The following is a 26,679-nucleotide window of genomic DNA, read 5'->3' on the forward strand; positions in this document are numbered from 1 at the left end:
TTTCGTCTGNTTTTTTTTTTTTTTTTTTTTTTTTTTTTTTCTTTTTCCTTTTCCCATGTTATATTTGGTCGCTTGCCTTTCTACTTTATTCCAATTAATTTATTATATCATCGACCAAAAGATTCAATACCTAAATTTTGACCGCGCGAGTGACTTCAAATGTACGTATTACCACGTAAACCAATAAGCAATCCGAAAAAAATCAACATGAATATAGCTCAATCGATTAAGACATCATATCATCGAACCTACAGTGACCTAAAATTAACCAAAAGTCGATATAAACATAGACCATTTGGGTTAGGTTTGATAGGTAAATTCCACATCACCCGTGAATTCAAGTGCATGCATTAACACGTTTAATTAGACGCAATCGTAAATAAATTGACATTAATGTAACTTAATTGATTAAGGCATTATTATCATCCGGCCTACGTTGATTTATAATCAATTAAAAATTAGGATATAATGCAATTGGTTAAAACGTCATACTGTCGACCAAAATATTCTCGATGTAAATTTTCACCTCACATATGACTTCAAATGTAATACTAACACGTTGAGCTAGAAGCAAATATAAATAAAACGACGTGAATATGAACTCAATTAATTAAGATATTATATTTATGGAATTTATGGAATAAATTTTTAAGATTATTACTCTTAAATTTTAATAATTAAAATAAATTTTTGTATCGAAAGCTTAAAAAATATCTTTAAATTTAATTTTAAAAAATACAAAAAATATTTTTACCGTTAATATTATATTTTAAAAATATTATTTAAACCTATATTTAAAAAAAACCTTTAAATTTAATTTTAAAATATTAAAAAAAATCATAAAATTTCAAAAGTAACATTATAAATTTTAAAAATAATAATTGAAGTGTAAATAAATAATTTTCTGTCATGTATTGAATGTAATAATTTTTTAAACTATTATTTATAAAAATATAACAGATTGATAGTTATAATATTTTTAAACTTTTAAATAAATTAGAAGAATATTAATGAAATTTTTTAAAATTAGATAAATAATAATATTAATCAAAATTTACATTAAGCCCTCTGGTACAATTTGTTGATATAAATAATAATTATTCGTAATTTTAAATTTATTATTATTTTTTAAATAGTTAACGTACAATATCATTGAAGTTCGTGATAAAAAAAAACTATGCTACTTAATGAAGTTAGTTCTCCATTAAATTACACCAACCAATTTGTCACGTTAACCCCAACCCGCACAACAATCAACTACCACGTGCAACCCTTTCTCACGAGGTTGATGAATAAAATAAATTCTCGATACTATTTATACTAAAAAATGCATCTTAATTTTCGGTAACTTAATAATAAAAATTCAGAATTCAAGCTAGTTTAATTTGAAACAATTCTGTGTCACGTGACCTCCCGTAATCTGAAATAATGCATGTTGTGACCTCCCGTAATCTGAAATAATGCATATTAGTCTATTAAAATAATTTTCACTCTTAAAGCCGTAAATAAACAACAGGGTAGAAGAATGTCCGGATCACTGTCTAATATTATAATATTTAATTTATTATTTTCTTTTGTTGTTTTTAAAAATATTTATAAAAAAATTGACGAAATTTTGGGTTTAGGTTTGATTATGTGTTAGCGTTCCAACCTAACTACCTAAATCCATGAAACAACAAAAATTGTAACTACCACCGCTGTGGCCATGGTGGATCGAACAAGAAGCAGAGTCAATTTCCACGATTTTCATGGATACTTTCATCGAGACTTCGGCGTTTAGTCTATGGGGTAGACTTGGACCGCTGCTGCTTAAAGTTCATCGCAATTTCAGTCCCAATTTCCACATGATTTCTTTCCATTCTATTTATTTACAAGATTCATCTTCTTTTGAACCCATGAATTTGGAATTGAACCGATTAACATCGCCATTGAAGAGCGAGAGAGTGAGAAATGGAGAAGGCATTCAACAGACAGAGGATTCTTCTTCAACACTTGAAACCCAGCCTATCGTCGCCGTCGTCTTCTGAGTCTGAATCTGCTTCGTTTTCTGTACGTATTAATCCCCACTTTGTAGTTCCTCTGTTTGTTTGGTTTTTGAAATGGATTGTTCTTGATTTTCTTCCTTACTCTGCATTTTTTCTTTTTGTTTGAACTTGTTTTTGATTGGGGTATGGATAGGCTTCTGTGTGTGCTGCTGGAGAAAGCGCTTCACATTCTTACCATAGGACTGCGGCATTTGGGGATGATATTGTCATTGTAGCGTAAGTTTTGTCTGTTCGTCCTTATCTCTTAATTTGACCGAAGTGGCTTAGTTAGCTCATTGTTGTCTATGATTATCTCTTGCTGTAAAAAAATGGAAAACAGAGCATATCGAACAGCATTTTGCAGAGCAAAAAGAGGGGGTTTCAAGGATACTCCTGCAGATGATCTTCTTGCATCTGTTCTCAAGGTTTGATTGATTGATTCATTTATGTTTCTATTCTGCTCAATTATTACAACTCTTTGGCTTGTTTAGTTCGAAATAAGGTGTACCAAATGATCAACTTTTTGGTCATACTTTGTTTCTTGTTCTTATGTTTATAAATTATCTGAAAAATTGATTGATGATGTAGGCTGTGATTGAGAGAACAAATTTGAATCCGAGGGAAGTTGGTGATATAGTAGTTGGCACAGTTTTGGCTCCTGGCTCTGTGAGAGCCTCTGAATGCAGGATGGCTGCTTTCTATGCTGGCTTCCCTGGTACAATACAAAATCTCTCCTTCTTATGTTTTTGTTTCACATAGAAACCTTTTCAATTTCTCTCTTAAGTTTTGATCCAAACTTGGAGTGTTCTTCCAGTTACCAATCCCTGAAACCACGAGAGTTATGTATGTTATAAGAATGAACTGCGAATAGAGAGATAGCTTCATCTCTATGGGATTTGATAGCCCAAAATCCCATTTTCCACAACCATTTGACTTATGATTTGGTTGTTTTGTTTCTGATGCATCAGATACGGTGAGCATAAGAACTGTTAACCGACAGTGCTCGTCGAGCCTTCAAGCTGTTGCTGATGTCGCTGCTGCCATTAAAGTTGGATACTATGATATTGGTATGGTCAATTGAATTCAAGAATCTGAAAGGGAAGAGAAAAAAGTTATAACATTGTTGACCATTTGACTTTAACAAGATCCGTCTTGCAATGCAGGCATTGCAGCTGGGTTGGAGTGCATGTCTATTGATAACATTGAATTTCCTGTTAGCAACAATCCCAAAGTATATTTTACATTTTACACCTTCAATGAACTTGCTGATTTACCTTGTTTTCTTAAGTTTTATCTGATAAAAGTTGTTAATAGGTAAATGCCTTCCAACAAGCTCGAGATTGTATGCTTCCTATGGGCATCACTTCTGAAAATGTAGCCCAAAAATATGGTGTGAGTAGGGAAGAACAAGACCAGGCTGCTGTAAGTTCACTGCCTTTTAACTTAGATTTTTTTTTTTTTTTTATAAAACATTAGTGAAAAATCAACATAGGAGTGATTTCAACAGGTTGAATCACATAGACGTGCTGCTGCAGCAAGTTCATCTGGTAAATTCAAAGATGAGATCATCCCTGTTCCCACAAAGGTAATTGCAGAATGACTTCTTTAATGGCTAAAAACTGTGCATTCATTTTGTTTTCTTGGTCACTTACAAATTTTCCACCATAATCCAAAGATCATCGACCCAAAATCCGGCGTTGCGAAGTCTGTGATTGTATCCGTAGACGAGGGCATTCGGCCCAACACAAACATGGAAGCTTTGGCGAAGCTGAAGCCAGCATTCAAGAGAGATGGCTGCACAACAGCAGGTTTTACTTTCATACAGTTTGGTTTGGTATTATGTTTGTCAACAATGGGATTATGGCTTAAATCAATGCTCTATTCTTATAGGGAATTCTAGTCAAGTTAGTGATGGAGCTGCTGCAGTTCTCCTCGTGAAAAGAAGCGTTGCTATCCAGAAGGGACTGCCTATTCTTGGAATCTTCAGGTATGTCCATGTCCTTAACATTGTTGACCCAATAGAGCTCACTGTGCAAAATGATCAAGTGCTAAAGAAATTTTTTTATTTTCCACCCTTTTTATCAGGTCTTTCTCATTTGAAAAAGTATAAAAAGTGGGAATCTTCGAATCGAAAGAACTATATTTTTGCAATCCAATCCAAGCATTGTAGTGTTTATAAGAAGAGATTCTTGTAGTACTAAAAAATAGTTCATGTTGCCTTGGGCACTCAAGGCACTCGCAATCTTGACCACTAACGTTAGGACTAGAAAAAGTAGGTAGTGAAGGTATAGGCACAATTCAATCCCCTCTACTCGCTAAGCCACTTTGCCACACGTTTAAATGGAATTTGGTTGAAAGTCATGCTCATAATCTTTGCTTGAGAGCACCTTGGTTTAAACCATATGTGAGCGTAGAATGAAAAATTTACCTTTTTCCCTCGGCTACAAAATGATCTTCATTTCTGGAAAATTTTCTATATTTTGGAGTTAATTTTTCTTTTTGGAAATGCATGCAGGAGTTTTTCAGCGGTTGGTGTGGATCCAGCAGTAATGGGAATTGGACCAGCTGTTGCAATTCCAGCGGCTGTCAAATCTGCTGGTCTCTCTCTTAAAGATATTGACCTTTTTGAAATTAATGAGGTATTTTTCTTCACTCTTTCTTGATGATTAAGAATAAAAATTATATATAATATTCTATGACTTATAATTAACATTTTTAGAGAGATGGGTGTGGTGGACAACGTTCTTATTTCTTAATTCTCCTTTAGAGACATTGTTGAAGTTGTATATAAATTTCAGAAACTAAAAAAGAAGGAAAACACATAAACCATCGCTTGGTTGTTGAAACCACAACTTTGGAAGATTTGTTTAATTATAATGTTAAAAAGGTTTTGGGATTTGGCAGGCATTTGCATCTCAGTTTGTGTATTGCTGTAAGGAACTAAAGCTTGATACTGAAAAGGTGAATGTTAATGGCGGTGCAATGGCTCTTGGACATCCTCTGGGCGCAACCGGTAATCTCTCATATTTCACAATTTCTATATCCCATCTTCATTTAGTGGTTTCAATAATGGATCCTATCAAATGACTGTAATCTCTCATATTTCAATAATGGATCCTCTGGGCGCAACCGGTAATCTCTCATATTTCACAATATTTCACAATTTCACAATTTCTCTTGGACATCCTCTGGACATTCCAATTGCTTTTCTATTAGGTTGTCTCTTTAGTATTAATTAATGAATCATTCTTGAAAAACTGTACCATTATTGCAAATAAGCACATATTTTTCCTCATTTGGTGTTAGGTGCTCGTTGTGTGGCAACTCTCTTGAATGAAATGAAGCGTCGTGGGAGGGATAGTCGATTTGGTATCATCTCCATGTGCATTGGTATATCTCTCTATGATCTCTATTCTTTAAGTTCAAGGGATGAAGTGGAAATATTAACTTTCGAAATTTTTCAAAAGATCGTTAATACATTAATCCATTAAATTAGACTTTGACCTCTCTAGTATTGTGACTTGATATTAACTCTATCCTTAATCGTAAAGTTAATTAATTTTACATAACAATCTATGTCCTATGTAGGCTCAGGAATGGGAGCGGCAGCTGTATTTGAGAGAGATGACTCTATCGATGAACTTTACCATGGAAGGCCAACCTCACGTTGAAAACGACATTTTGATCTCCAAAAAAATCCCATCTAAGAATTTGCAATACTCTATTTAATGATGTATCAATAAATCTACGTTTTTGTTATCAATCTAGATTAGAATTTTTCATGTACCAATTCATTTCAACCCTAGTTCTTTTTTCTTTTTTCAATTAGGTGATTCTATCCATAGTACGATGGGTTAGTCAAGTACAACACCAACCTACTCATAATGTGTTTGAAATAGCTGTTTCTTTTATAATAAAAAACACTTATTATATGATTATTTTTTTTAAATACTTTATTGTTGTTTCTCAACTGATTTATATGATAAAAATAAATAACGCTTTGCAAACATTGGATTAATTGAAAAATTGTTTGAAAAGATATTTGATAAATGATTTTAAAGCGATTAATCAAAAACCTTCCAAGTACGCATAAAAATACCTTTCAAATAGGTAGAAAAATGCCTTTTATTAAAAATATTTTAAGAAAAAATACTTAAATTAGAAGATATACCAAACACACTCTTAACAACACTTGATCAAACTTGTAATCTAATTATAAGTGATAATAAAACCAAACTTCCTTTGTATGACTTGGCTCGATTATCGATTTGATTCGATCTCCTTCATTGTTTTAAAATCAGGAGAAGTGTTTTACTTCAGGGTATTACAGCTTTAGCTTTTAAAAAAATTGTGAACCCATTGAAAGCAGTCAAATTCAGAATTAAGCCAAAAGATTTCCAGCCGAAGCAGTGAATATGAAGAAAGCTAGATTCACATCGACGAACACGAAACTATGACGCTTTACTTCAATCAAATACATGAAAGATGTCACCTGAGTCTTTCTACGTCCATAGAAAAGTAAATGTTTGGTGCTGGGAGCCAACCATGAAAGTCGTGCAAGGTTTCCCAACCAGAACAACATGCTATTCATATTCTGCACTTATTCTGGGTCAGGTGATCCACCGGGGACGAGCTGCAAATAAACAATTTGCTTCAACAATCAGACGTTAATAAGAACTTCTAGTTCGTCTAGATGAGCTGCTAACAATCATATTGACTAATCTTAAAAGGACAACTACACCAACTCTGAGTTCTCTACTTGTTTTTTTCGCTCAGCTTTGTCTATATGAGTTCATGTGCATGTTGGCTAATTTTAAATAACGTCCATGTCAACTTGCTCACACATTGACTCATCTCACGAAACAACTACTTATATGAATGACATAAGAGGCATGTGAGTTAAGACTCGACTATTTAACCATTGGGACGAACAATGATGGTTCCTTTAAATTACTATTATTATCATTATAAAGATGGGGATTGGGGCACACCCACAACCATCATGAAGCTTGGCCTCTTACACAATCATTGTTCATTGGTCTAGGAGGAGATCGTCTCAAGACTTGTGGCTTCCCCAAACAAGTGCATGGAAATAATAAAACTGTGATTGTCACTTACAATAGCAATGTTGTTCCCATTGAGTAGAATCTGATCCAGCTTTGTTATCCGTCTCCCCTCGGCAGTGATCTCACTACAATGTAATACAGAGAGAGTGAAACCATATAGTAGATTGTAGAGAGCGCTATGAGTCTTGATTAAAACAAAGAGTCATTAGGTTCATAAAAAGGACAGCAACTCGTACATGCCACAAGCATAAAAGACGTGCCAAGATAGGAATTTTAGGCCCAATGGAGCGCACCCTAGATTTTGATTGGTAGAACAGGAAAGAAAATCAGCAATGGTGATATTAGCTCCAACAACAAGTACTCTGTTGAATGGATCGTTCATTGATTAGTTATAATTTAGATGTAGGCTCTATTGAGCGAAAGAAGATTACGAACTTATGACCACTTCAATATCCATATTAACCCAGTACTGAAAACATCAGAATAAGCTGAAACAAGTTCTATGAAAAGCTTGAATAGTCAGTAAACTAGAAGGGGTCGGTCTGAGATCATAAGCAAAGACAATTTAACAATTTAACAACTCCTCGTGTTCTTACCAAATCGTTACTCCTTTTGTCAGTAACCATTGAGAATTCAAGTCAATTTTCATATATTTAATAAGAAAAACATCATGAGCTTTCCAATGATGAGTTAATTAAAACATCTTGATCATCACATTCAGAACTTGATGCTCAACTATGAGCTTTCCAATATGGTTATATATCCACAACCGGACCCCGAAAGAGAAAAGTAAGCAATAATCTGCTAGCTTTACAGCTCCAAAAGGGAAAGAATAGAACAATAACAATCATGTATCCCGCTTAAATCTGTTTGCTAATTTTTCCTATCCCCAACATAGAAGAAGGTAGTAAAATTGTACAGTGATGGGGAACACGATTACTGACCCCCAATTTGTTGAGAATCAGGCGTGGAAAAAAAACAACAGTGTGTATCAACCTAGGCAGAGTACTGCTCGACACTTGAGCCAACTTTTTCCTTCTACTTTACGAGAGATTTTGGTTCTCTACTTTACCTTACCTCCATGAAAAGAAACACTTTCATCAACAGAATCTTCGCAGGAACTGAACATGGTTAGGGTTATCCTCCTCTCTTGTTAACTCTTTTCCTTATATTTCAGTATGGCATGAGAGTATGGATCACTTTCCTTTAACTTCTGAAGAAACCTCCAGTGTCCAGTTCCCTTCGAAAATTTGAATAAGGGAGTTTCTAAACCTTAACTCAAAAGCTCTCCATAATGCAATGAAAATCACATGCTCAATAACTCAAATTGCTCTAGCGCCACATTCTGTCACTTTCAATCACGTTTCAATCCCTTAAACACAGACAAATACGACCTTGAGCCAAATACTTTCCTCTACTCGCCTCATATTCCCCCACACTAAAATCAACACATCAAACACTTCATAAGAGAAAGAGAACAAACAAGAACAGACTCAAACACAACAAATTATGCGAAATACAATGAGCAAACCAAAGAAATGTGAGTTTAGATCTCATAGAAGCCCTTACTATTCAGTAACATCTTCAAGAACCATGTTGACATAAACATCGAATCCTCTGAGAGTACCGACGAGTTCCTTGTCGCCTTTCATAATGACCCATATTTTCGACCCTATACATCGATCGATCAACTCTGCAAATTCTCACCATNAAAATCAATTTATTTTTACTTTAAAAAAGAAAAAGAAAAAGAAAAAGAAGCGAACCTGAGGGCAGTAGCTGCGAAGGATTGTTGGCCATGGATTGAAGGTCTTCCGCGAAGGCGAGCGAATCAAAGCAAGGGTCCGCGAATTCAGTTAAAAGTGCAAAGAGGCGCGAGGTCTTATTTAGTGATTTCCCGTCCCGCCTCCTATTTCTATTTCATTCCATCCTTCCCAAATTTCCTATATATTTTTAAAAATTAATTAATAAATAATTTCTATTTTTTCAATATAATTTAAAATATTATAAAAATATAATACATTAATTAAAATACTTTGAAAGTTTTTTAATTTTTTTTTTTTTAAAAAAATTAATTAAACAATATTAAATGTTAAAAATGTATTTTTTTTATTATTAATTTAGCAACAAAAAAAAAAAAATAAATAATAATAATAATAAAAAACGGCGAAATCATGTTAAAAGTCCGTACTTTGAAACATTTGATTGAATGGAAAACCTTCATTTCAGAGGGTTTAGTCTCTTCTCCAAAGATACAGTTAGCAACTCCTCTGTGGCGCGCTAGGGTTTCTGATTATCTCTCATCGTCTTCCTCCATCTATCGCTTCACCGCCAGCACGACGCCATGGATAGGTATCAGAAGGTCGAGAAGCCCAAACCCGAATTACCGATTAACGAAAATGAGATCCGAATCACTACTCAAGGCGCCATTCGAAACTACATCACATATGCCTCTACACTGCTCCAGGTATTTCCTCTTCCCATTCAATCTCCTCTACTCTTTACTTCCATCATTTGATTGCATTTCACAATGTCCGCTTGCTGATTCCTTTTTTTTTTTTTTTTTTTTTTTCTTTTTTTCTCCCTATTTTGTGTGTGTGTGGCAATGCTGTGTCCGTTCTGTAGGATTCGGTTCGTTTTTTTCAATTTGGAACTGTCTGTGTGTCAATCGGTTCGGGCTGCTCTGGATTTTGTTCTTAGTTCTCGATGATTCGATAATTTCTGGGGTTGCCTGTGTAATTGTTTGGATATGTTAATTCGTGTATTCTTCTAGGTATTGGGAAGAACTTTACTAATTATCACTTATAGTTTAGTTACGAATGATAGAGACAAAAAATTGAATCACATTGAATATTGTTGTTCTTGGAACTTATTCAGGAAAAACGTGTCAGAGAGATCGTCTTAAAAGCAATGGGACAGGCAATCAGTAAAGCAGTGGCTATTTCAGAAATTATAAAGGTTTATTTCCTTTAGAATATGCGTGCCTTTGAGTGCAAATGTTGTGTAGTTCATAATTGATTAGCTTTGCGTATTCCCAAAACAGAAGAGAATACCGCGGTTGCATCAACTAATAGCCATCAGTTCAGTTAGCATAACTGATGTATGGGAACCAATTGAAGAGGGTCTTGTACCGTAAGTTTTCTTAATCTTTGCTTTCAGATTTAATTGTATAACAAAGAATTGAAAACCTGCTTGTGTCTTAGTTGATTTGCACTCACTCTATATGCGTCGCTCACTACTTTGTTGCATGTTCTATGGGTTTGTACTATGTAGCTTACTCCTTTATAGACGTGCACGAAGTAACTTCTAACATGTCACACAGGGTGGAGATGACTCGTCATGTCTCGATGATTTCAATTACATTGTCCAATCGAGAGCTAAATAAAAGTTCTCCAGGGTAAGTTTCTGTATTTTTGCTGATTCTGCAATTTGGTATAAAATGTGGGATTTTAGCTACTTTTCTTACATATTTCATGCTGTTTCTTCCACATGTATGATTATGAAATAACTTTTGTTTGTAGGTATCAAGCTCCATACTTTGTGGAACAGCCAAAGCAACAATATAACAATCAACAGCAGCCTCCTCAACAACAACAACAACAACAACAACCACCACCACCCAGACAACATCGCATTTATAACAATGCTGTTAATGAAGGTGATTTCGACATTTTACCATTGGATCGTACGCTACCTCGTATAGATTTTTACGTATTTTTGGCATTTTTGCAGATCCATATGGCCAAGGGAGAGGACGTGGTAGAGGGAGAGGGCGTGGTTGGGGAAGAGGTGGATATGGGAACTACCAAGGTGGATACGGCAACTACCAAGGTGGATACGGCCAGTACCAAGGTGGTTACGGCCAGTACCAAGGTGGATCTGACAACTACCATGGTGGATCTGGATATTATCAAGGTGAATATGGAATTATCAGATAGTTTAGATTGAAGTATGTTCTAAAGTGTTTACTGGATTGCATTAGCCTTCATACTGTTCTGGAGTAGGGTTTTTAAATTTTGTGAGTTTTATTCATCATAGATAATGGGAACTATCAAGGTGGATATTCGAATTGGGGAAGAGGAGGTGGGCGGAATAGAGGCGGCTGGGCTTATCGCGGTAAGTTTCTTTCTCTAATTTCTCCGCACATTGCAAAAATACAAGCCAAATCTGTCCTTGAGTTGTCTGTAGGAATGTTTTGAAAATTATTGCAATGCGGTGACTTGTTAAGTTTTCTTCAAAATCATAGCCAGTAATGAAAGTGTATGTAGCTCTTTATACTTCTGATCTTGTAATGTTTGCGAAATGCTCATGGGAACAAGGCGTTTCAAGCGATTATTTTCTTCCTGCAGGAGCTGGATACGAAAGAGGCAGAGGAGTAGGGGGTAGAGGTTATGGCCGTGGACGGGGGCGAATGGGCGGTCGGGCAAGGGGCAGTGGTGGAAACCAGGTTTAGTCGAAACATATTCGTTTGTTCTTCGTGCCTCTTACTTGAGCTAAATGCTTGCCTTGGCCAGTGGGATGAACTATCACATATTTGTTGTTGATAGCTTGGAATTCGGTTTTCACAATTTCCAGCGTTATTAGGTGTTAGCGTATTTTTCTTTATAGATAATGTGGGAATGCAGCATTGTATTTGTGGGGCAAGGTTGTTTTTTGGTTCATGTTTTTGCATTTAGCTGAAGAGCAATCAATTTATTATTACTTATGTAATTCGTTTTATTCTTGTCTCTTCTCCAATACTCAATACTCTTTATTTTCGAGCCAACAAAAGCAAACTTAAACTAGTTAAAAATATATTCTCGATAAAGAGGTCAAGTAGTTGATGTGAAAATACCAAATTGCCCCCAAAATACCTTGAAATAACAATTTGATACACTAATTGGCACTAAAAATATTTTTACAAACTTAATGTGTACCATAACTTCCAAAAAAAATGAAGGAAAAAGTGACACGCAAGTGAAAGAGAGAAAAAGGGAACGACAAAAGTTCGTCATCTTTTCAATATTTAGTTGTCCATTCAAATGGGACAGCGACCTAACATCATTAAATTGTCATTTTGTAAAAACTACATTTACCAACTTACCATATAAGTGAGACGGAAAACGAGATGGGGATGAGTTCCTCGTCCCTGTTGAGTAGATTTTTTCTACCTGCTCCCTCACTCATTCCCTACTTAAATGGAGTGTTTCCGTCCTATCAAGAACGTTGCATCCCTAATTATGAACCAATCAAGTCAATGCTCTCGTAGGCCCTTATCATGGGACCCATCCACATTCATCCAAGTGTAGGGCTCAAGCAAGGGTCACATGGGCCAAGCTATGCAGTAATCTCAAAATGAAAAAAATTATTCAAAAAAGCGTCACAAAATATTTGTCTCTTAATGAGTTTGCACAATGTGTTTATGTTTTAATATTTTATTTTGGCATCTTGTGTTGTTTATAAATTACTCAGATCACATGCCACCTCTCTTACACTCATTGCTTGCTTATCTTCAGCATCTTCCTTAGATTCTCATTCCAAAAATTTCTCTCTGTATTCATTTTCCCTCACAGCCTTTCTCAGTGAACACAGGGAATCTTCAGCAAAGGGACAGCACAGCCAGATCTCTAAGCCCTTTCCCTTTTGACCCAAAGTTTGTCACCTTTCTTCGACATGTGCAAAACCCCTTTTAAAGGAACCTCCTTCTACCAATCACACCCATGCAGGTACCACTTTCAAACACCTTTGCTCTGTAGAACTTCCTAAAAATGATGCCTTTTCTCTCTGTTTTTTCTGTTAAATCTTAATGGATTTTTTGTTGTTTTGATGCATTGCAGCAACTTCTTCAATGGGTTTTCAAGGAAACTAAAGAAAAAGATGGACATAGGACTTCACATTCCACCAAGAAGGGAGCAAGTTGGGGTAAGAGAAAAACTGCACACTACCTGTTTGATAAAATGTCTAAGTGGTAGTGATTTGTCTTGAGAGTCATGAATGTTTAACTTGAATCTGCTAGATCAAAGAAGATAGTGGTGTCTAGTCCAAGAACTGAGGACTTTGATAACATGCAACAATATTGGATCCAAAAGATGATAAACGAAGATATTGCTAAGGGAATGAAAGAGATTGGTCAAATGGCAGACTCTCCTTCTGTTCATGCAGGCACCAAAGTCTTGCCAATCACTGATACCACTTTAGTAGAGCAATGCAGCAAAAAAGAAGTTATCTCCAATGGGGAGACTAAAATCAAAGCCAAATCAAGAATGAAGGAGCTTTTGAGATGGGCTGTGGCTTCAAAATCAAAAAAAGGAGGGAAGTTCATCACTGACAAGGTGATTTCTTAACTTCTTAATAACCTGCCCTTGTTTGGATATTGGATTAGATCATTTGCCTCTTGAACTACCACGAAATTTAATAGCTTAAGCTCATAAGTTAAGGTACTATATTCTCGACACTCTTGTTAAGTGTGGACTCGGGGATTAGCATGATTCGAAGAATCGAAAACGTGAACTATACGAACTTTGGTTGAGAGGAAGTGATATTCCAGGGATTTGAGCTTATGGCTCTAGTTATGATATAATTTTAAATTGCTACCAAACCTGTGAGATCCCACCCGTTGGGAGGAGAACAAAGCATTCTTTATAAGAGTGTGGAAACCTCTTCCTAGCAGACGCGTTTTAAAAACCTTGAGGGGAAGCCTTGGTGTGGGAATTTCTCCCTAGTAGACGCGTTTTAAAAACCTTGAGGGGAAGCCTTGGTGCGGGAATCTCTCCCTAATAGACGCGTTTTAAAAACCTTGAGGGGGAAGCCCTGGTTTGCAAATCTCTCCCTAGTAGACGCGTTTTAAAAACCTTGACGGGAAACCCAGAAGAAAAAGCTCAAAGAGGACAATATCTGCTAGTAGTAGTGGGCTTGGCTGTCACAAAACCCAAAACTTGAACTGATCCATGCTGAACATGAAAGAAACAAAAACACTAACATAACTATGTTTTGCTTTCTGATGGTTTATACAATCTTATTTCACAGTCAATAAGTTTTCTGTATTTGAAAGCTATACACAGTACTGAATGGCTCAAAATTATGCAAATTCTTTCAGGTATCACGAACACGAAACCGAGAAGCTCCTGGCCGGGACGATGATCAAGCGAGCACGGACTCCCGCAAGGTCAGTTTCAGATGGGAAGCTGAAAGACGCTCCTCCGTTTCCTCAACCTACTCATCGGTATCGCGAGTTTCCTCCTTCAAGAACTGTTCCATTACCCTTAATTCCACTGCCATTGAAGAAATCAATCACTGTTATCCAAGAAAAGGAAGCTGGATCACTACAGATTCTGAATGTAAGGCTCTAAAACTGACTTATATGAAAATTATTATGAAACAAAAGCATGAGGAACTGACTGAATTCCCTTCTCTACCTTGAAATGGACAGTTGTTGTGCTAGAGCTGTGAAGGAAATGGAAGACAGATTATCAACTGTTTGATCTACTTGCAATCTGTGAATTGTCAGAGGATTTTTATGTAAATTTTTTTGAAGTATCTGTGAAGAACATGCATCTGAAGTAACATTTTGAGTGTAATTCAAACCATCATCTAACAAGTCTTTAGTTTTAGAGGGTAACTGAGCTTCAAATCTGTCTTCCCTTTTCCTACGTGAAACTTTTCGAGTTTTCGCAGGTTGAGCTTGAGATCTAACAAGCATCTTAGGACAATTGAGCTTCACATCTGCCTTCCCTTTTCGCTACGTTAAACTTTTCGAGTTTTCGCAGGTCGAGCTTGAGATCATAACAAGCATCTTAGGACAACTGAGCTTCACATCTGCCTTCCCTTTTCACTACGTGAATCTTTTCGGGTTTTCGCAGGTCAAGATTGAGATCATAACAGGCATCTTAGGACAACTGAGCTTCATATCTGCCTTCCCTTTTCGCTACGTGAAACTTTTCGGGTTTTCGCAGGTCGAGATTGAGATCATAACAAGCATCTTAGGATAACTGAGCTTCACATCTGCCTTCCCTTTTCACTACGTGAATCTTTTCAGGTTTTCGCAGGTCGAGATTGAGATCAGAATAGGCATCTTAGGACAAGTATCACTCATTTAGATGTTTCATTCTTTTCTTTTGAGTTCAAGCAATTTTGGCATTTCTTCTTTTCTGAAAATTTGTGAGAGAAAGACTAAACTTGCTTTACTTGGGAGGAATCAAAGAACCATTTTGGCATCTTTTTTAAATCACATCATACTGGCTTCAAAAGAAGCCGGCAACTCACAGAAACCATTGGGAAACGATATCCATCAATGCTATCCTCGGTCTACTGATAGAAGATGTTTGTGTGAAATTCCATGTCCGTTCAAAACATTTCTTATAGGTGTGTAAAAACCTCTTTTTAGTAGGCGTGTTTTAAAATTGTGAGACTGACGACGATACGTAAAGGTGGGCTTAGGACGATTACAAATGCTATCAAAGCCAGACACTAGGCAATGTGTCAGTGAGGATGCTGGGCCTCAATGGGTAGATAGTGAGATCCCACATTAGCAGCGGGAGAGGGAAACAAAACATTCGTTATAGGGGGTGTGGAAACTTCTCCCTAGCCGCGTTTTAAAATTGTGAGGCTGACGGCGATAACAAAGTGGACAATATCTGCTAGAAGTGGGCTTAAGACGATTAATGCTATCAAAGCCAGACACTAGGCAATGTGTCAGTGAGGATGCTAGGCCTCAAGGGTGGATAGTGAGATCCCACATTAGCGGGAGAAGGAAACAAAACATTCGTTGTGTCAGTGAGGATGCTAGGCCTCAAGGGGTGGATAGTGAGATCCCACATCAGTAGCGGGAGAAGGAAACAAAACATTGGTTATAGGGGGTGTGAAAATTTCTCCCTAGCCGCGTTTTAAAACTGTGAGGCTGAGAATGATAAGTAATGGGTAATAACTATAATAGTTTTTTTTGGTTCGTATACAGTAAAGATATTTTGATTTTTTTTTAAAATTTAAATGTATTAATGAAAAATAATTTCATCTAGTAATTTTAAAATAAATTATTAATAATTAATTATTCAAATAATTTGAGGCCCACAATCTAATGGTTGAAAAAATAAGTAAAATCTAAACCGTCGGTGCAGTTTACGCGCCAAATTTGCAAATAATGTTGNAAAAAAAAAAAAAAAAAAAAAAAAAAAAGGAAATTGTGGAACCTGGCGAACCGATTTCGTCTGTAGTTTAAAAGGAAAGTGAGAAAAATTCAGGGGTTTTAGCCTCCTTTCCCCCATTTCTTTCTTCCAGCTCAAAACCATACACAAACACTCACACTCAAGCTTTCTCCCCTTGCCCGTTAGGGTTCCTGATTTCTTCATCTTCTTCCCTCTTTCGCTTCCCGCCGTGCTGAAGCACTGCCATGGATAGATACCAGAAGGTCGAGAAACCTAAGCCTGAATCTCCGATAAACGAAAATGAAATCCGCATCACCAGCCAAGGCGCTATCCGAAACTACATCACTTATGCTTCCACCCTACTGCAGGTACCATGCCACTGTTTCTTTGATTGATTCTCATTATCTATTGTATTTCATTTCGTCTTTTGTTGGAGTATCTTTGTTTTATTCTTTCTACTGATTTTTCGTAATGCTGAATCTGTCTTATGAGGTTAGGTTTCTGAGTGTGGATTGTGGATACATGAGACGTATTAGTCAAGTTTTAGGAGATTTTCTTGGTTTCTATTAGTTTTTGCATTTTCTTTTTGTAATGTCAGTCGGCATTTGTTGAGTTGGTATGTTGCTGGTGTATTGATTACTTTTCTTCTACTTGTGACTTCTGAGGGATGTTTGCTCGCTGGCTGACGCTTTGCCGTAATTTGCATTGACTGTGAAAGTGTCTGGTAGTTTAATGCACGAGTTATGGTACATCGTAATCTGCGACAGCTCGTTTGATGTCATCAGTTCTGTTTGATTATCTACAGTCCTTATAGTTTTTTCTTCTAATTTTTCGTGAATTTGTAGTTTCGGCATTATTTTCTTATAAGAAGAAAAGATACAGTTGAATCTATGCTTTATACTGTATTCTCAAATCGAGTTATTATGTTAAGTCATCGATCATGTGGAGCTAGGTGTTTCTGTATTAACTTGACGTGATTTTTGGCTCAGGTTTCTTCCGGTTGTATACATTTTTTCAATATGTAAATTGACCGTCAAGATACATTACGTTATTGTTTTTTCTTATAAAAAGAATCATATACACTACAGCTCATGTTCTACAATGTAATATCATGGAGTCTGGTGTTTCTTTATTATATTGGCTTGATTTTTTGGATCATAGATTTTTTCAATTTGTATATTTCTAATTTTTTATTAGAAGAATTTAATTATTAATTTTATTCATGGGATCAAGTTTAATATTCCATTGTTATATGTGCAATTAGTTGATGATTTCAATTGCTATTTTTTTTATTCAGGTTAGACTTGGATTGCAAAGCTTAGCTATATTTAATTGTTTATTCAGACATATCTAAGCGTGTTGCTCAAGTGAGAATGTACCTTTTATGTTTTGGTTTAATATATCACATTTTTCACTCATCCAGGACAAACGTGTTAGAGAGATAGTCTTGAAAGCCATGGGGCAGGCAATCAGTAAAGGTGTTGCCATTGCAGAAATTTTGAAGGTTTGAGTTCTTTACGTTCTGCAACTGTGCATGTTTAATTTTTTATACTCAGCAGGCCAGTTTCATCCTCTAACAGAAGCGAACTCCACGATTGCATCAAGAAACTTCCATCAGCTCAGTGAGCATAACTGATGTATGGGAACCTATTGAAGAAGGCCTTATACCGTAAGTGTTTTAATATCTAGGATTCTCTGTTAATTGCCTAATAATGACCTATGCACTTCTTGCGGGTTGGTTTCTTTATGCTTGTATGCACAACTTTGCATTGTGTGGCTTCGTACTCTTTAGTTTGCAATTGCAGATTTTCTTATTGCTGCGAGTATGTAGCTTTATCATACTGTTCTGCAGATGTTTAACAAATAATCTCTGAGATATCTGCAGTGTGGAGATGACTCGCTATGTCTCAATGATATCAATTACCTTATCAAATCGAGAGCTAAATAAAAACGCTCCTGGGTAAGATAATCTAGTCCTTAATGTACTGCTTTCCACTTTTTGTGCTGAAGTTTCTTTACGAGTATTTAAGAATAAAAAATGTTATTATTTGTAGGTACCAAGCTCCACATGTTGTGGAACAGCCAAAGCAACAATATAATCTGCAGCAGCAGCAACAACAGCCAAGACAGTCTCGTCCTTATTACAATGCTATTAATGAAGGTGATAGTTCAGCCTGAAAACGATTTATTGTTAATTTGTGTAAATGTTATATCTTCCACCCTACATAGTGCAGCAACAATACATAAAAAAGGCATGGAAACAGAATCAAGATAATTTAAAATTCTTGGGATATACGTCATTTCGTAAGTAAAGAAATCAAATATTTAAGGTTTAAATCTTCTTGAGCTTCCAGTATCTCATTACCAACCTTCCCTTAAAAACGGGCACCCATACCCCCCCGGGGGGGTTGATCCCAGTGAATTTGGGCCTTGGGATGTTAGGGCAGGACTAGATGTTGGTTGAAGGTTTGAGATACTGAGTGGGAATCTATAGGAAAGGAATCAATTGATGTTACTGGAGAATAACGTAGTTTCATACAATAAGCACAAACCACACAAATTTCCCCCCGAGATTGGCCACACCCAATCGATTCTAATTCATTGGGAAGGTCAAGTCTGTGCCTGGACAATCCATAAACAATGTTAAATGGAGACTGAATTATTAACTGTTGGATTATGGTTCTCTCATACTTGAACTCTGAGACATTGGTTCTCTCATACTTGAACTCTGAGACATTCCTGCACATTGGCAGATCCATATGGCCAAAGCCGAGGTCGTGGTAGAGGGAGGGGACGTGGTTGGGGCAGAGGTGGATATGGAAACTACCAAGGAGGATATGGAAACTACCAAGGAGGATATGGCAACTACCAGGGTGGATATGGAAACTACCAGGGTGGATATGGCAACTACCAAGGCGGGTCTGGTAACGGCCAAGGCGGGTCTGGTAACGGCTACCAAGGTGGATCTGGCGACAACTATCAAGGTGAATATGTTTTCCTCTTTCATTTTCATGCACGCTAATCCTTGAGTACAGCCTAATATATAGTTTCTATTTTTTTGTCAACATAGATAATGGTGGGTACTCAAACTGGGGTAGAGGAGGTGGGCGAGGCAGAGGTTGGGCATATCGTGGTAAGTTTCTTTCTCAACTTTCTTTTTCTTTTCAGAATCGTTTGTTGATTAGTGAGGCCAGGTAACTGTCATTTTGCGGACTTCGTTCGTTGATGTTTGGTGCCACCAAATTATTGTTAAGCTCTCGTGATCTTTACTTTTAAGATTTCTTAGAACAGAGAGATGAAACAATGATGTGGTTAGTATGGATCGAGTTAAGTTGTTTGAATCAATTGCATTCCTTTCAGGATCTGGCTATGATAGAGGCAGAGGGGGTAGGGGTTACATTCGAGGTCGGGGGCGGATGGGTGGACGAACAAGGGGCGGTGGTGTCGGTAGAAACCAGGCTTAGTTAAAAAGTTATTCGTTCTTTTTACTTGAGCTAAATGCTTTGCCTTGGCCAGTAAGATGCTTTTTATCTGAATATAATGTTTTTGATAGCGTGGAAATTTGGCTTCTTAGAGCGCTGTTGAGCAGTAGTTTCTTCTTTTGCCTGTGGTAATGTGGTGGGCAAGGTTGTTTTTTGTTCATGTTTTGCATTTAGCTTTATAAGAGCAGTCAGTTCGGTTCATTCACAGTGTAATTTGTTTTTTTTTTTTTACCCATACGTTTTCCCGTACCTAGCATCTTTTTGCTATTATTATTGTATTCTTTTCTACTTAGTTCATTTTTATTCTTTCTTTGTTTACACCCTTCCGAAAAATTAATCTTATTTATTTTGTGCCTTTCGAAGAAAAAAAAAAGAGGGGAAAAAAGTAAATAAAAATGACGTGGTAGAACCTAGATTCCAAATGAATGAAAACATGACTAAACTGGTCTCGATCACTCTTTGGGACGGAATGTAAGAGAGGAGATTTTCAAGGAAAAGGATCCAATGGCTTTGAAAGAATGAACGAGTTGTGGAATTTCGATGCGATAAATCTATGAAGTCTTGAGAAATATTCAGAAATATTAAATAAAGTATAATATAATTCAAAATATAGGTATTATTGGGTTTGTTTAGTTTTAAAACTTTGAAAAATGTGTAATAGGTTAATAAATATTTAAATTTTATTAATTAGTTTTCCGACTTAAAAAAAATATTTAATTTTTGAATTTTTAATTTTGTATCAGACGACAAGAATACCAGAGATACATAAATAAATTAGTACAAGTATTAAAGATACATGATTAAATCAATAAAACATTGAATTAAAGTTATTATATATAAATATATAAAAAAAAAGAATACCTGAGATATATGAATAAATTAATACGAGTATTAAAGATACATGATTAAATCAATAAAACATCATCGAATAAAGAATTAAAATTATTATATATACTAATAAGATATATAAATATATACAAAATATCCTTTAGAAAGAGTGAATAAATTCTAAGAATCATAGGTTTAAAAAAGACGTTATTAAAAATATTCATTCAGTAGTACCTTTTAAACCGCTTGAAGCATACGTGGCCTCGGCGTCATGGATTCGGATATCGATTTGGATCTCCCTCCAAATTCGATCACACAGAAAACCTTGATTTTGATCGACCAGTTCGAATCACTCTGAAATTGCGTTCCAATCTATTATGGCGGGGAAGGAGAAGCCGATGATAATTACAGACAAGAACCCGATGAGGACATGGACGAGGAGCATGAGATCCCAAGGCAAAACCATTGCCTTCGTTCCCACCATGGGATTTCTTCACGACGGCCATCTCTCTCTAGTCCAAGAAGCTCACAAGCACGCTCAACTCGTCGTGGTCTCAATCTACGTAAACCCTGCCCAATTTGCCCCTTCCGAGGACTTGTCCACCTATCCTTCAGATTTCGACGGCGACATTCGGAAGCTCATGGCGGTTCCTGGAGGAATCGATGTTGTTTTCCATCCTCACAATCTCTACGACTATGGAGTCGAATCGGATTTGGATCGTGGCGCAAATGGCGGCGGTTCTGGTGGAAGGGCGACGGATTCTTGCCTGGAGGAGTCTGGTTCAGAGCATGAGACATGGGTGAGGGTCGAGCGATTGGAGAAGGGGATGTGTGGGAGAAGTAGACCTGTTGTCTTTAGAGGAGTTGCGACCATTGTTACCAAGTTGTTTAATATTGTGGAGCCTGATGTTGCAGTGTTTGGAAAGAAGGATTATCAGCAATGGCGGGTTATCCGCCGGATGGTGAGTCTTTACTTTCGTTTGTTTCTTTATGGGATTGAAGAAGGTGAATGGTTTGATTTTGACATAATTCATTATTTGTCATCTGAATTTGATTGCTTAATTGTTAGATTTATGAACTTTCTTTGCATTCATCTTGACAGAGAGTGCTAAATCTCCGCTGTTTGTGAGACTATCTGCAAATGTTAAACTTGTTTTAAAGGGATAATGATCAATACCATTGATGAACTAGTAGCTTAAGTTCTTAATATGCAAGAAAAGCACTTAGGAGGGTCGATTTGACACTAATTCAAGCTCATAACCGATGGTTTTTTCTGTTTGCTTGCAATATAGCCTATAGGGTATGGCTTGAATTCATGACCCTTGAAGTTCATCATTAAGTTCTGATCTTGATAGTTTAAAATTTTGGGTTGGGCAGTCAGCCTCTTGGATGTTATATGTTTCTCTTAACTTCTTGGCTTATAATCGTTTGTTCTAGAGTTCAGCAGTTATTGGGTTTATTACCACTGATGAATGATGATAATATTTCTCATGACTTCAGCTCTTTTGTAGGTTCGAGATCTTGACTTTTCTATAAACATCGTTGGGTCGGAAATCATGCGCGACGCCGATGGTCTTGCAATGAGTTCTCGCAATGTGAGGCTCACACCTGAAGAAAGACAAAAGGTTTTCTCCATTACAGTGTCTACATATTGGCTTTGTGTCATTTATGATAGAATGAGTAATTGGGTTCTGTCCATAGGCATTGTCTATAAACAGGTCGTTGTCAAAAGCAAAATCTGCAGCAGAAAGAGGTGAACTTAATTGCAAGAGATTAAAGAACTTGGTTGTGGAAGAAATAGAAGAAGCAGGTGGGCGACTTGATTATGCTGAGGTGAGCCCTCCATGACTTAAATTAGGAACTCTTTCAGACATGAGCCTATATTTAGTCGAGTTTAACGTTACTTTAACCGTTATTAACTGCAAAAATGATAGCGTTATTTTTCAAAAACACCTTGAAACTTGAAACAACTAAGCAAGTTCAGTGAGAGATTGTTTCATATGGTTGTTGTTGTTGGGAGCAGATTGTGGAACAAGAGAGTTTGGAGGTGGTGGAGGAGATAAAGAGTCCAGTTGTGATGTTGGTTGCTGCCTGGTTTGGCAAAGTCAGGCTCATAGACAACATGGAAATAAGCATTTGAAGATGTAATGCTCATATGTGTTTAAGCTTATCTTAGGAGGAGTTGGCTTCTGAATTATGGCAAAGTTTTTAGATGCATAGATTACATTCTATTATATTCAAGAAACTTTTATTTTAAAGTTAATTTGATTAGGAATTAATATATTTGTGTGTGACATAGTAAATTATGTTAATATTATTGATTGATTCGAAATGAAAGTTATGTACACTTCCAATTTTTTACAACCAACCACCTTCTAAATTTGTCTTCTATTTTTATGAAAAAAGTTCCTCAATTTCATTTTTTTTGAGCAATTTTGAAGTTCAAAGGTTAAACTTTTTTTAAGTAAAATTCTTTGTATACAGAAATTTAGGCTCTCTAATTGACTTATGGCCTTGCACCAACATGCTGACAAGAAAAAAACACCAATCAAATGATTCGTTACCTTCTGTGTGTGGGACGATAAGTTTTGTAAAATCCAACAGGCATGAATGTTGGTCTAGAACCTATTCATCTCGGGGAGAAGCAATAGGTAGGGCATGGGCAATAAAAGATCCTTTTCCACAGCCGTGGTCCAGAGGTGTCGTAGCCACAAAAGCTACCTATATTATATGGGCATGGCTTAGCTAGTCGTTGGATTTACATACTAAAACAAATATCGGGACCAGTTGCAGCATCGGTTTATCGCAATTAGGTAAGAACTTGGTCAGTAGTCGAGTCAGGACTCAGTAAACAACCCTTTGCATCCCTTACATTTCAGAAAATACATGGATGAGGCTGTCAAATCTCGCATGAAATTGAACCAAAAAAAAATGTGCCTAAACCATGTGTTATTCACAACCATGTGTTATTCACAACCACGTGTTTATTATTATTTAGCAAACAAATGATCTACTTCCCTTTCAGAATGTCAAAAGAATATAACCACACAGCACAACCTATACAAAGCAGAGTCCTTAGGTATGTATGGATAAGAGAAACATGGATACGAAAGATCTGTACAATAAACAAGCAACGTATGAAACTGTCCGAGTAAGACTGATACCATCACCAACATCCTAATGCTGCAAGGGGGAGGATTCATCAACATTTGAAGCCCCCACAGACGGACAAAATGATTATCAGAATCAACGCGATTACGATCGCAAGAACTATCAGCTTTATCTTCATGTTCTGATACCACATCTTTCTCCTCATTTTGGTTCCTTGCTGTCTAAAATCTTGTGCCTGCGTGTTAATAAAATTGTGTCAATTCATGGTAAGATTGTGTATTTCCTCTTTCGAAAACGTAATTCACTGTTTTTAAGACAATGAATTATGTTAAAGAGGGAGAATGTAAACCCCCCACAATGTCAATAATCCATCGGAATTACAGAACCGACCCCATAGCTACATCCAGCATGATACTACGACACGAATAAGCCAAAAGATTAAAAGAAAAATAAAACTCAAATGCTTTATGATGTTGGTGCCCACTCACACGTTTTGAATTCAATGCCCCTTTTCTTGAAATACTTAGCATAGTAACAGATTCAATTTTTCCACAACTAGCAGAGTGTTGAGGCAAACAAATATGCTATATTTAAATGCTATTCATGAACTAAATTTCCTCTAATTCATACAACATCTATACTCATGCATCATACAGAATAATGTATCATTTCTAGATCACCAATCATAATTTAGCTGGGTCAAGCAAAAGGATCTGACAGTGACCTGAGATCGAAGGTTTTCTGTCTTATCCACCAGAAGCTCAATCTTCTCTCCACGATCAAGAACCTGTTAAAAGAACAATTAGGAAGTAGTCACAATATTTGCATATCCATCAACATAAAATACAATCGAAAATTAAATCAGATAAAATGCTACAAGAACAGAGGAAGGCATTTCCCTAAATTTGAAGATCGAAAGGAAAGGAGGAATGCAATGGCCGTAGGTAGTAGGCGGTAGACAACAAAATTTCTTTTACCTTCTCAATGTTCTCCATCATTACTCCTTTGACTTCAGAAACCTGTGCTTTCACTTTGGCAAGCTTACTGATCTCCTCTGGGTGCTCCACACAATACTGCATATGCTCCTTCAGTTTAGACCTATATAAAAATTATAGTTAGTGGAATCAAAATCCTGGTAATGCTACATTCGTTCTTACATATATATAGTGTTAGATAAGAAATAAGGGAGCATTTATTTAATAATTCCCAGGTCCGTACCCAAATTCTTTGTTCAGGCTATTGGCAGTTGCTGTCATGGCCTTCCCACCTCCATATCTCTTCACGAAATCCTCACATACTCGTTCAAGGAATGCAATAGGGATCTGTCTGCCAGCAGCCTCAACTGCAACCACACAGTAAGCTGCAAAGTGAAAGAAATGGAATCGATTAGATTTACTCATGTAAGTGTAGAAACAGTAAGGGGGATGAGAAAACACAGAGGTCTTTAGGATCCAAATTCAGTCGCTCAAGAATTTGAAGCATAGTCTTTCTCGTGGAAGCACAAATATATCGATGTATATGTTTTATGATTAGATAATACAACTTTATTGTATTGCATGCTTTTCCAAAACTAGACAATCTTGTTTCATCCAAAACTAAATAATCTTGTATTGTATGCCATTTCGTCATCATATACAGAGGCGGTTGTAGTTTCAAGGCTCTAGAAACATCGGTACGATGACCGAGTATTCGAATATCACGTCTGCAATAGTTCTTTCGCATTAACTAACTCAAGAAACAAGTTCAAAAAATAAAAGCGAAACAAGTCTCCACAACCAGTTAATAAAACGATGTCCAAGTGGAATATTTAAAGAACTCGTTCAAGAATCGACAAAGGAATTTTCACGATCATGCTTTCAGATACATAAAATCTTTCAAAATGGAATGATAGTTATAGAACTGGATCCTCCATTAATGATCTCAACAGCGTATTACTAAACGATTCTTAAGACAGTAGTTTCCTATAACAACGCGAAAGCGTTTAACACAGCAGACAAGAATCGCATCCGAGGCAAATATCGATACAAAAACACACTAAAACTGACGACAAGAATCAGAAAGAATCGCATAAACATACATACATAACAGTTGTTCCAGATATAGCAATAAACAACCAAGAGACAAAAGCCATGAAAACCGTATGAAAAAGGATGCAATCGAAGTAAGTATTGAAGAGGAGACGGAGAAAGTTACTGAATCCATTATCGACGAGATAGTTGAAGGTATGTCCATCGCAATTGTAAGTGAACTTGTTATTGGTGGCGGGAAGCTTCTGGAGGCACTGCGAAGCTATAGTGGTGAAATTCCCGGTGAACTCCGTGTACTCTGCGAGAATCACAGTACCGCGCGCAACAAAGCTGTAGATCAAGGATTGCTGCCCCATGGAAGAAGATGAATCTTGCCCTAAATGAAACCAGAGGAGAGGGAAAATGGATAGAATAAGAAGGCTTCGCTTCAATGGGAAGCTCGAAAAGTTGGCATGACTGCGTTCTGCGAGTTAGTTGTAGCTACCCTTGATCACATCAAAAATAACGGAAATGCCACGCTACATTTTTAAACAAAATTAACTTATAATTAACCATTTTTAGAAAAAATTAATAAATTAAAATATGATTAGTATGGCACTTTTAGTAATTTAAGATATTTAAAAATATTTTAAAACAAATTAATTAACAAAAAAATGCATTAAAATTAAAATACTTACAAAATATATTACTAAAAAAGGTATAAATATATATTTATTGTTTTTCAAACAATATGATGACGTGGAAAGTTCGTTTCGACACGCAAAACGCGGCAAATGTGATTTTCAACCTTGGCTAATTAAACGCAGCGTTTTGACCGCTAAACAAATTTGGTAGCTTTATAATTAAAAATTAATTAATTTTTACATTTTAAAATTAAATTAATATTTGATTAGACAGGTGTGAATAATAATAATAATAATAATAATAATAATAAAAGTATATCACGTGGTAAATAAGATATATTTTTAACTTGCCTCAATTGGTCCAAGTTGAGATTAATTAAGAATTTAATATTGAAATTA

At 36.3% G+C, this 26,679-nt stretch overlaps 7 protein-coding genes across 8 annotated transcripts; 5 read left to right on the forward strand and 2 right to left on the reverse strand.

The window, feature by feature from the left end:
• The first annotated feature begins 1,650 nt into the window (after positions 1–1,650).
• Positions 1,651–5,823, forward strand: LOC111795602 (3-ketoacyl-CoA thiolase 2, peroxisomal-like). The gene is made up of 14 exons (XM_023678125.1): positions 1,651–2,049; positions 2,179–2,261; positions 2,365–2,449; positions 2,613–2,739; positions 2,993–3,091; positions 3,188–3,255; positions 3,339–3,446; positions 3,532–3,609; positions 3,700–3,832; positions 3,915–4,011; positions 4,540–4,663; positions 4,929–5,037; positions 5,331–5,414; positions 5,613–5,823. Exons 1-14 carry the CDS (start codon positions 1,951–1,953, stop codon positions 5,693–5,695), a joined length of 1,377 nt encoding a protein of 458 aa, XP_023533893.1. The 5' UTR covers positions 1,651–1,950; the 3' UTR covers positions 5,696–5,823.
• A 438-nt stretch (positions 5,824–6,261) lies between these two features.
• On the reverse strand, positions 6,262–9,004 carry LOC111794701 (sm-like protein LSM5). Its single transcript, XM_023676815.1, has 4 exons — positions 8,857–9,004; positions 8,660–8,783; positions 7,143–7,215; positions 6,262–6,657 (listed from the first exon to the last, which is right to left on the reverse strand). The coding sequence occupies exons 1-4, from the start codon at positions 8,888–8,890 to the stop codon at positions 6,625–6,627; spliced, it is 264 nt and encodes an 87-aa protein (XP_023532583.1). The 5' UTR covers positions 8,891–9,004; the 3' UTR covers positions 6,262–6,624.
• Positions 9,005–9,295: 291 nt separating this feature from the next.
• LOC111795492 (translation initiation factor IF-2-like) lies at positions 9,296–11,813 on the forward strand. Its single transcript, XM_023677949.1, has 8 exons — positions 9,296–9,557; positions 9,968–10,048; positions 10,134–10,222; positions 10,413–10,487; positions 10,612–10,748; positions 10,823–11,005; positions 11,129–11,206; positions 11,440–11,813. The coding sequence occupies exons 1-8, from the start codon at positions 9,435–9,437 to the stop codon at positions 11,541–11,543; spliced, it is 870 nt and encodes a 289-aa protein (XP_023533717.1). The 5' UTR covers positions 9,296–9,434; the 3' UTR covers positions 11,544–11,813.
• A 384-nt stretch (positions 11,814–12,197) lies between these two features.
• Positions 12,198–14,687, forward strand: LOC111795811. Of its 2 annotated transcripts, XM_023678402.1 has the most exons (5): positions 12,200–12,795; positions 12,907–12,991; positions 13,086–13,401; positions 14,166–14,406; positions 14,499–14,687. In XM_023678402.1, the coding sequence occupies exons 3-5, from the start codon at positions 13,135–13,137 to the stop codon at positions 14,516–14,518; spliced, it is 528 nt and encodes a 175-aa protein (XP_023534170.1). In that variant the 5' UTR covers positions 12,200–12,795; positions 12,907–12,991; positions 13,086–13,134; the 3' UTR covers positions 14,519–14,687. The 2 variants fall into 2 exon arrangements, with proteins under 2 accessions (XP_023534171.1, XP_023534170.1); XM_023678403.1 differs by lacking the exon at positions 13,086–13,401 and having other exon boundaries at positions 12,198–12,795.
• Positions 14,688–16,300: 1,613 nt separating this feature from the next.
• On the forward strand, positions 16,301–19,988 carry LOC111795305 (keratin, type I cytoskeletal 9-like). Its single transcript, XM_023677637.1, has 8 exons — positions 16,301–16,577; positions 17,633–17,713; positions 17,790–17,878; positions 18,095–18,169; positions 18,264–18,370; positions 18,963–19,193; positions 19,280–19,342; positions 19,570–19,988. The coding sequence occupies exons 1-8, from the start codon at positions 16,455–16,457 to the stop codon at positions 19,671–19,673; spliced, it is 873 nt and encodes a 290-aa protein (XP_023533405.1). The 5' UTR covers positions 16,301–16,454; the 3' UTR covers positions 19,674–19,988.
• A 772-nt stretch (positions 19,989–20,760) lies between these two features.
• Positions 20,761–22,822, forward strand: LOC111795304 (pantoate--beta-alanine ligase-like). The gene is made up of 4 exons (XM_023677636.1): positions 20,761–21,481; positions 22,031–22,144; positions 22,221–22,352; positions 22,543–22,822. Exons 1-4 carry the CDS (start codon positions 20,897–20,899, stop codon positions 22,657–22,659), a joined length of 948 nt encoding a protein of 315 aa, XP_023533404.1. The 5' UTR covers positions 20,761–20,896; the 3' UTR covers positions 22,660–22,822.
• Positions 22,823–23,453: 631 nt separating this feature from the next.
• On the reverse strand, positions 23,454–26,124 carry LOC111795306 (vesicle-associated membrane protein 722-like). The gene is made up of 5 exons (XM_023677638.1): positions 25,824–26,124; positions 24,849–24,990; positions 24,608–24,728; positions 24,355–24,417; positions 23,454–23,865 (listed from the first exon to the last, which is right to left on the reverse strand). The coding sequence occupies exons 1-5, from the start codon at positions 26,011–26,013 to the stop codon at positions 23,722–23,724; spliced, it is 660 nt and encodes a 219-aa protein (XP_023533406.1). The 5' UTR covers positions 26,014–26,124; the 3' UTR covers positions 23,454–23,721.
• Positions 26,125–26,679: the final 555 nt, after the last annotated feature.

This window comes from Cucurbita pepo, chromosome LG05 (assembly GCF_002806865.2).
Source record: "Cucurbita pepo subsp. pepo cultivar mu-cu-16 chromosome LG05, ASM280686v2, whole genome shotgun sequence".
NCBI classification, from domain to species: Eukaryota; Viridiplantae; Streptophyta; class Magnoliopsida; order Cucurbitales; family Cucurbitaceae; genus Cucurbita; species Cucurbita pepo.

Bases quoted from the DNA above. Each gene is read 5' to 3' on its own strand.
- LOC111795811 (XM_023678402.1), top strand. From the start codon at position 13,135: ATGCAACAATATTGGATCCAAAAGATGATAAACGAAGATATTGCTAAG. The intron at 13,402-14,165 runs GTGATTTCTTAA...AAATTCTTTCAG, and splicing joins GGAAGTTCATCACTGACAAG to GTATCACGAACACGAAACCG. The intron at 14,407-14,498 runs GTAAGGCTCTAA...TGAAATGGACAG, and splicing joins GATCACTACAGATTCTGAAT to TTGTTGTGCTAGAGCTGTGA.
- LOC111795602 (XM_023678125.1), top strand. From the start codon at position 1,951: ATGGAGAAGGCATTCAACAGACAGAGGATTCTTCTTCAACACTTGAAA. The intron at 3,610-3,699 runs GTAATTGCAGAA...CATAATCCAAAG, and splicing joins TCATCCCTGTTCCCACAAAG to ATCATCGACCCAAAATCCGG. The intron at 4,012-4,539 runs GTATGTCCATGT...AAATGCATGCAG, and splicing joins CCTATTCTTGGAATCTTCAG to GAGTTTTTCAGCGGTTGGTG.
- LOC111794701 (XM_023676815.1), bottom strand. From the start codon at position 8,890: ATGGCCAACAATCCTTCGCAGCTACTGCCCTCAG. The intron at 8,784-8,856 runs GTTCGCTTCTTT...GAGAATTTGCAG, and splicing joins TTCGCAGCTACTGCCCTCAG to AGTTGATCGATCGATGTATA. The intron at 6,658-7,142 runs GTAAGTGACAAT...GTTTATTTGCAG, and splicing joins ATGGGAACAACATTGCTATT to CTCGTCCCCGGTGGATCACC.
- LOC111795305 (XM_023677637.1), top strand. From the start codon at position 16,455: ATGGATAGATACCAGAAGGTCGAGAAACCTAAGCCTGAATCTCCGATA. The intron at 18,170-18,263 runs GTAAGATAATCT...TATTATTTGTAG, and splicing joins CTAAATAAAAACGCTCCTGG to GTACCAAGCTCCACATGTTG. The intron at 18,371-18,962 runs GTGATAGTTCAG...GCACATTGGCAG, and splicing joins TTACAATGCTATTAATGAAG to ATCCATATGGCCAAAGCCGA.
- LOC111795304 (XM_023677636.1), top strand. From the start codon at position 20,897: ATGGCGGGGAAGGAGAAGCCGATGATAATTACAGACAAGAACCCGATG. The intron at 22,145-22,220 runs GTTTTCTCCATT...TTCTGTCCATAG, and splicing joins CACCTGAAGAAAGACAAAAG to GCATTGTCTATAAACAGGTC. The intron at 22,353-22,542 runs GTGAGCCCTCCA...TGTTGGGAGCAG, and splicing joins GGCGACTTGATTATGCTGAG to ATTGTGGAACAAGAGAGTTT.
- LOC111795306 (XM_023677638.1), bottom strand. From the start codon at position 26,013: ATGGGGCAGCAATCCTTGATCTACAGCTTTGTTGCGCGCGGTACTGTG. The intron at 24,991-25,823 runs GTAACTTTCTCC...TTCACTTTGCAG, and splicing joins TCTCGTCGATAATGGATTCA to CTTACTGTGTGGTTGCAGTT. The intron at 24,729-24,848 runs GTACGGACCTGG...ATTTTTATATAG, and splicing joins AGCCTGAACAAAGAATTTGG to GTCTAAACTGAAGGAGCATA.
- LOC111795492 (XM_023677949.1), top strand. From the start codon at position 9,435: ATGGATAGGTATCAGAAGGTCGAGAAGCCCAAACCCGAATTACCGATT. The intron at 10,049-10,133 runs GTTTATTTCCTT...TTCCCAAAACAG, and splicing joins CTATTTCAGAAATTATAAAG to AAGAGAATACCGCGGTTGCA. The intron at 10,488-10,611 runs GTAAGTTTCTGT...TTTTGTTTGTAG, and splicing joins CTAAATAAAAGTTCTCCAGG to GTATCAAGCTCCATACTTTG.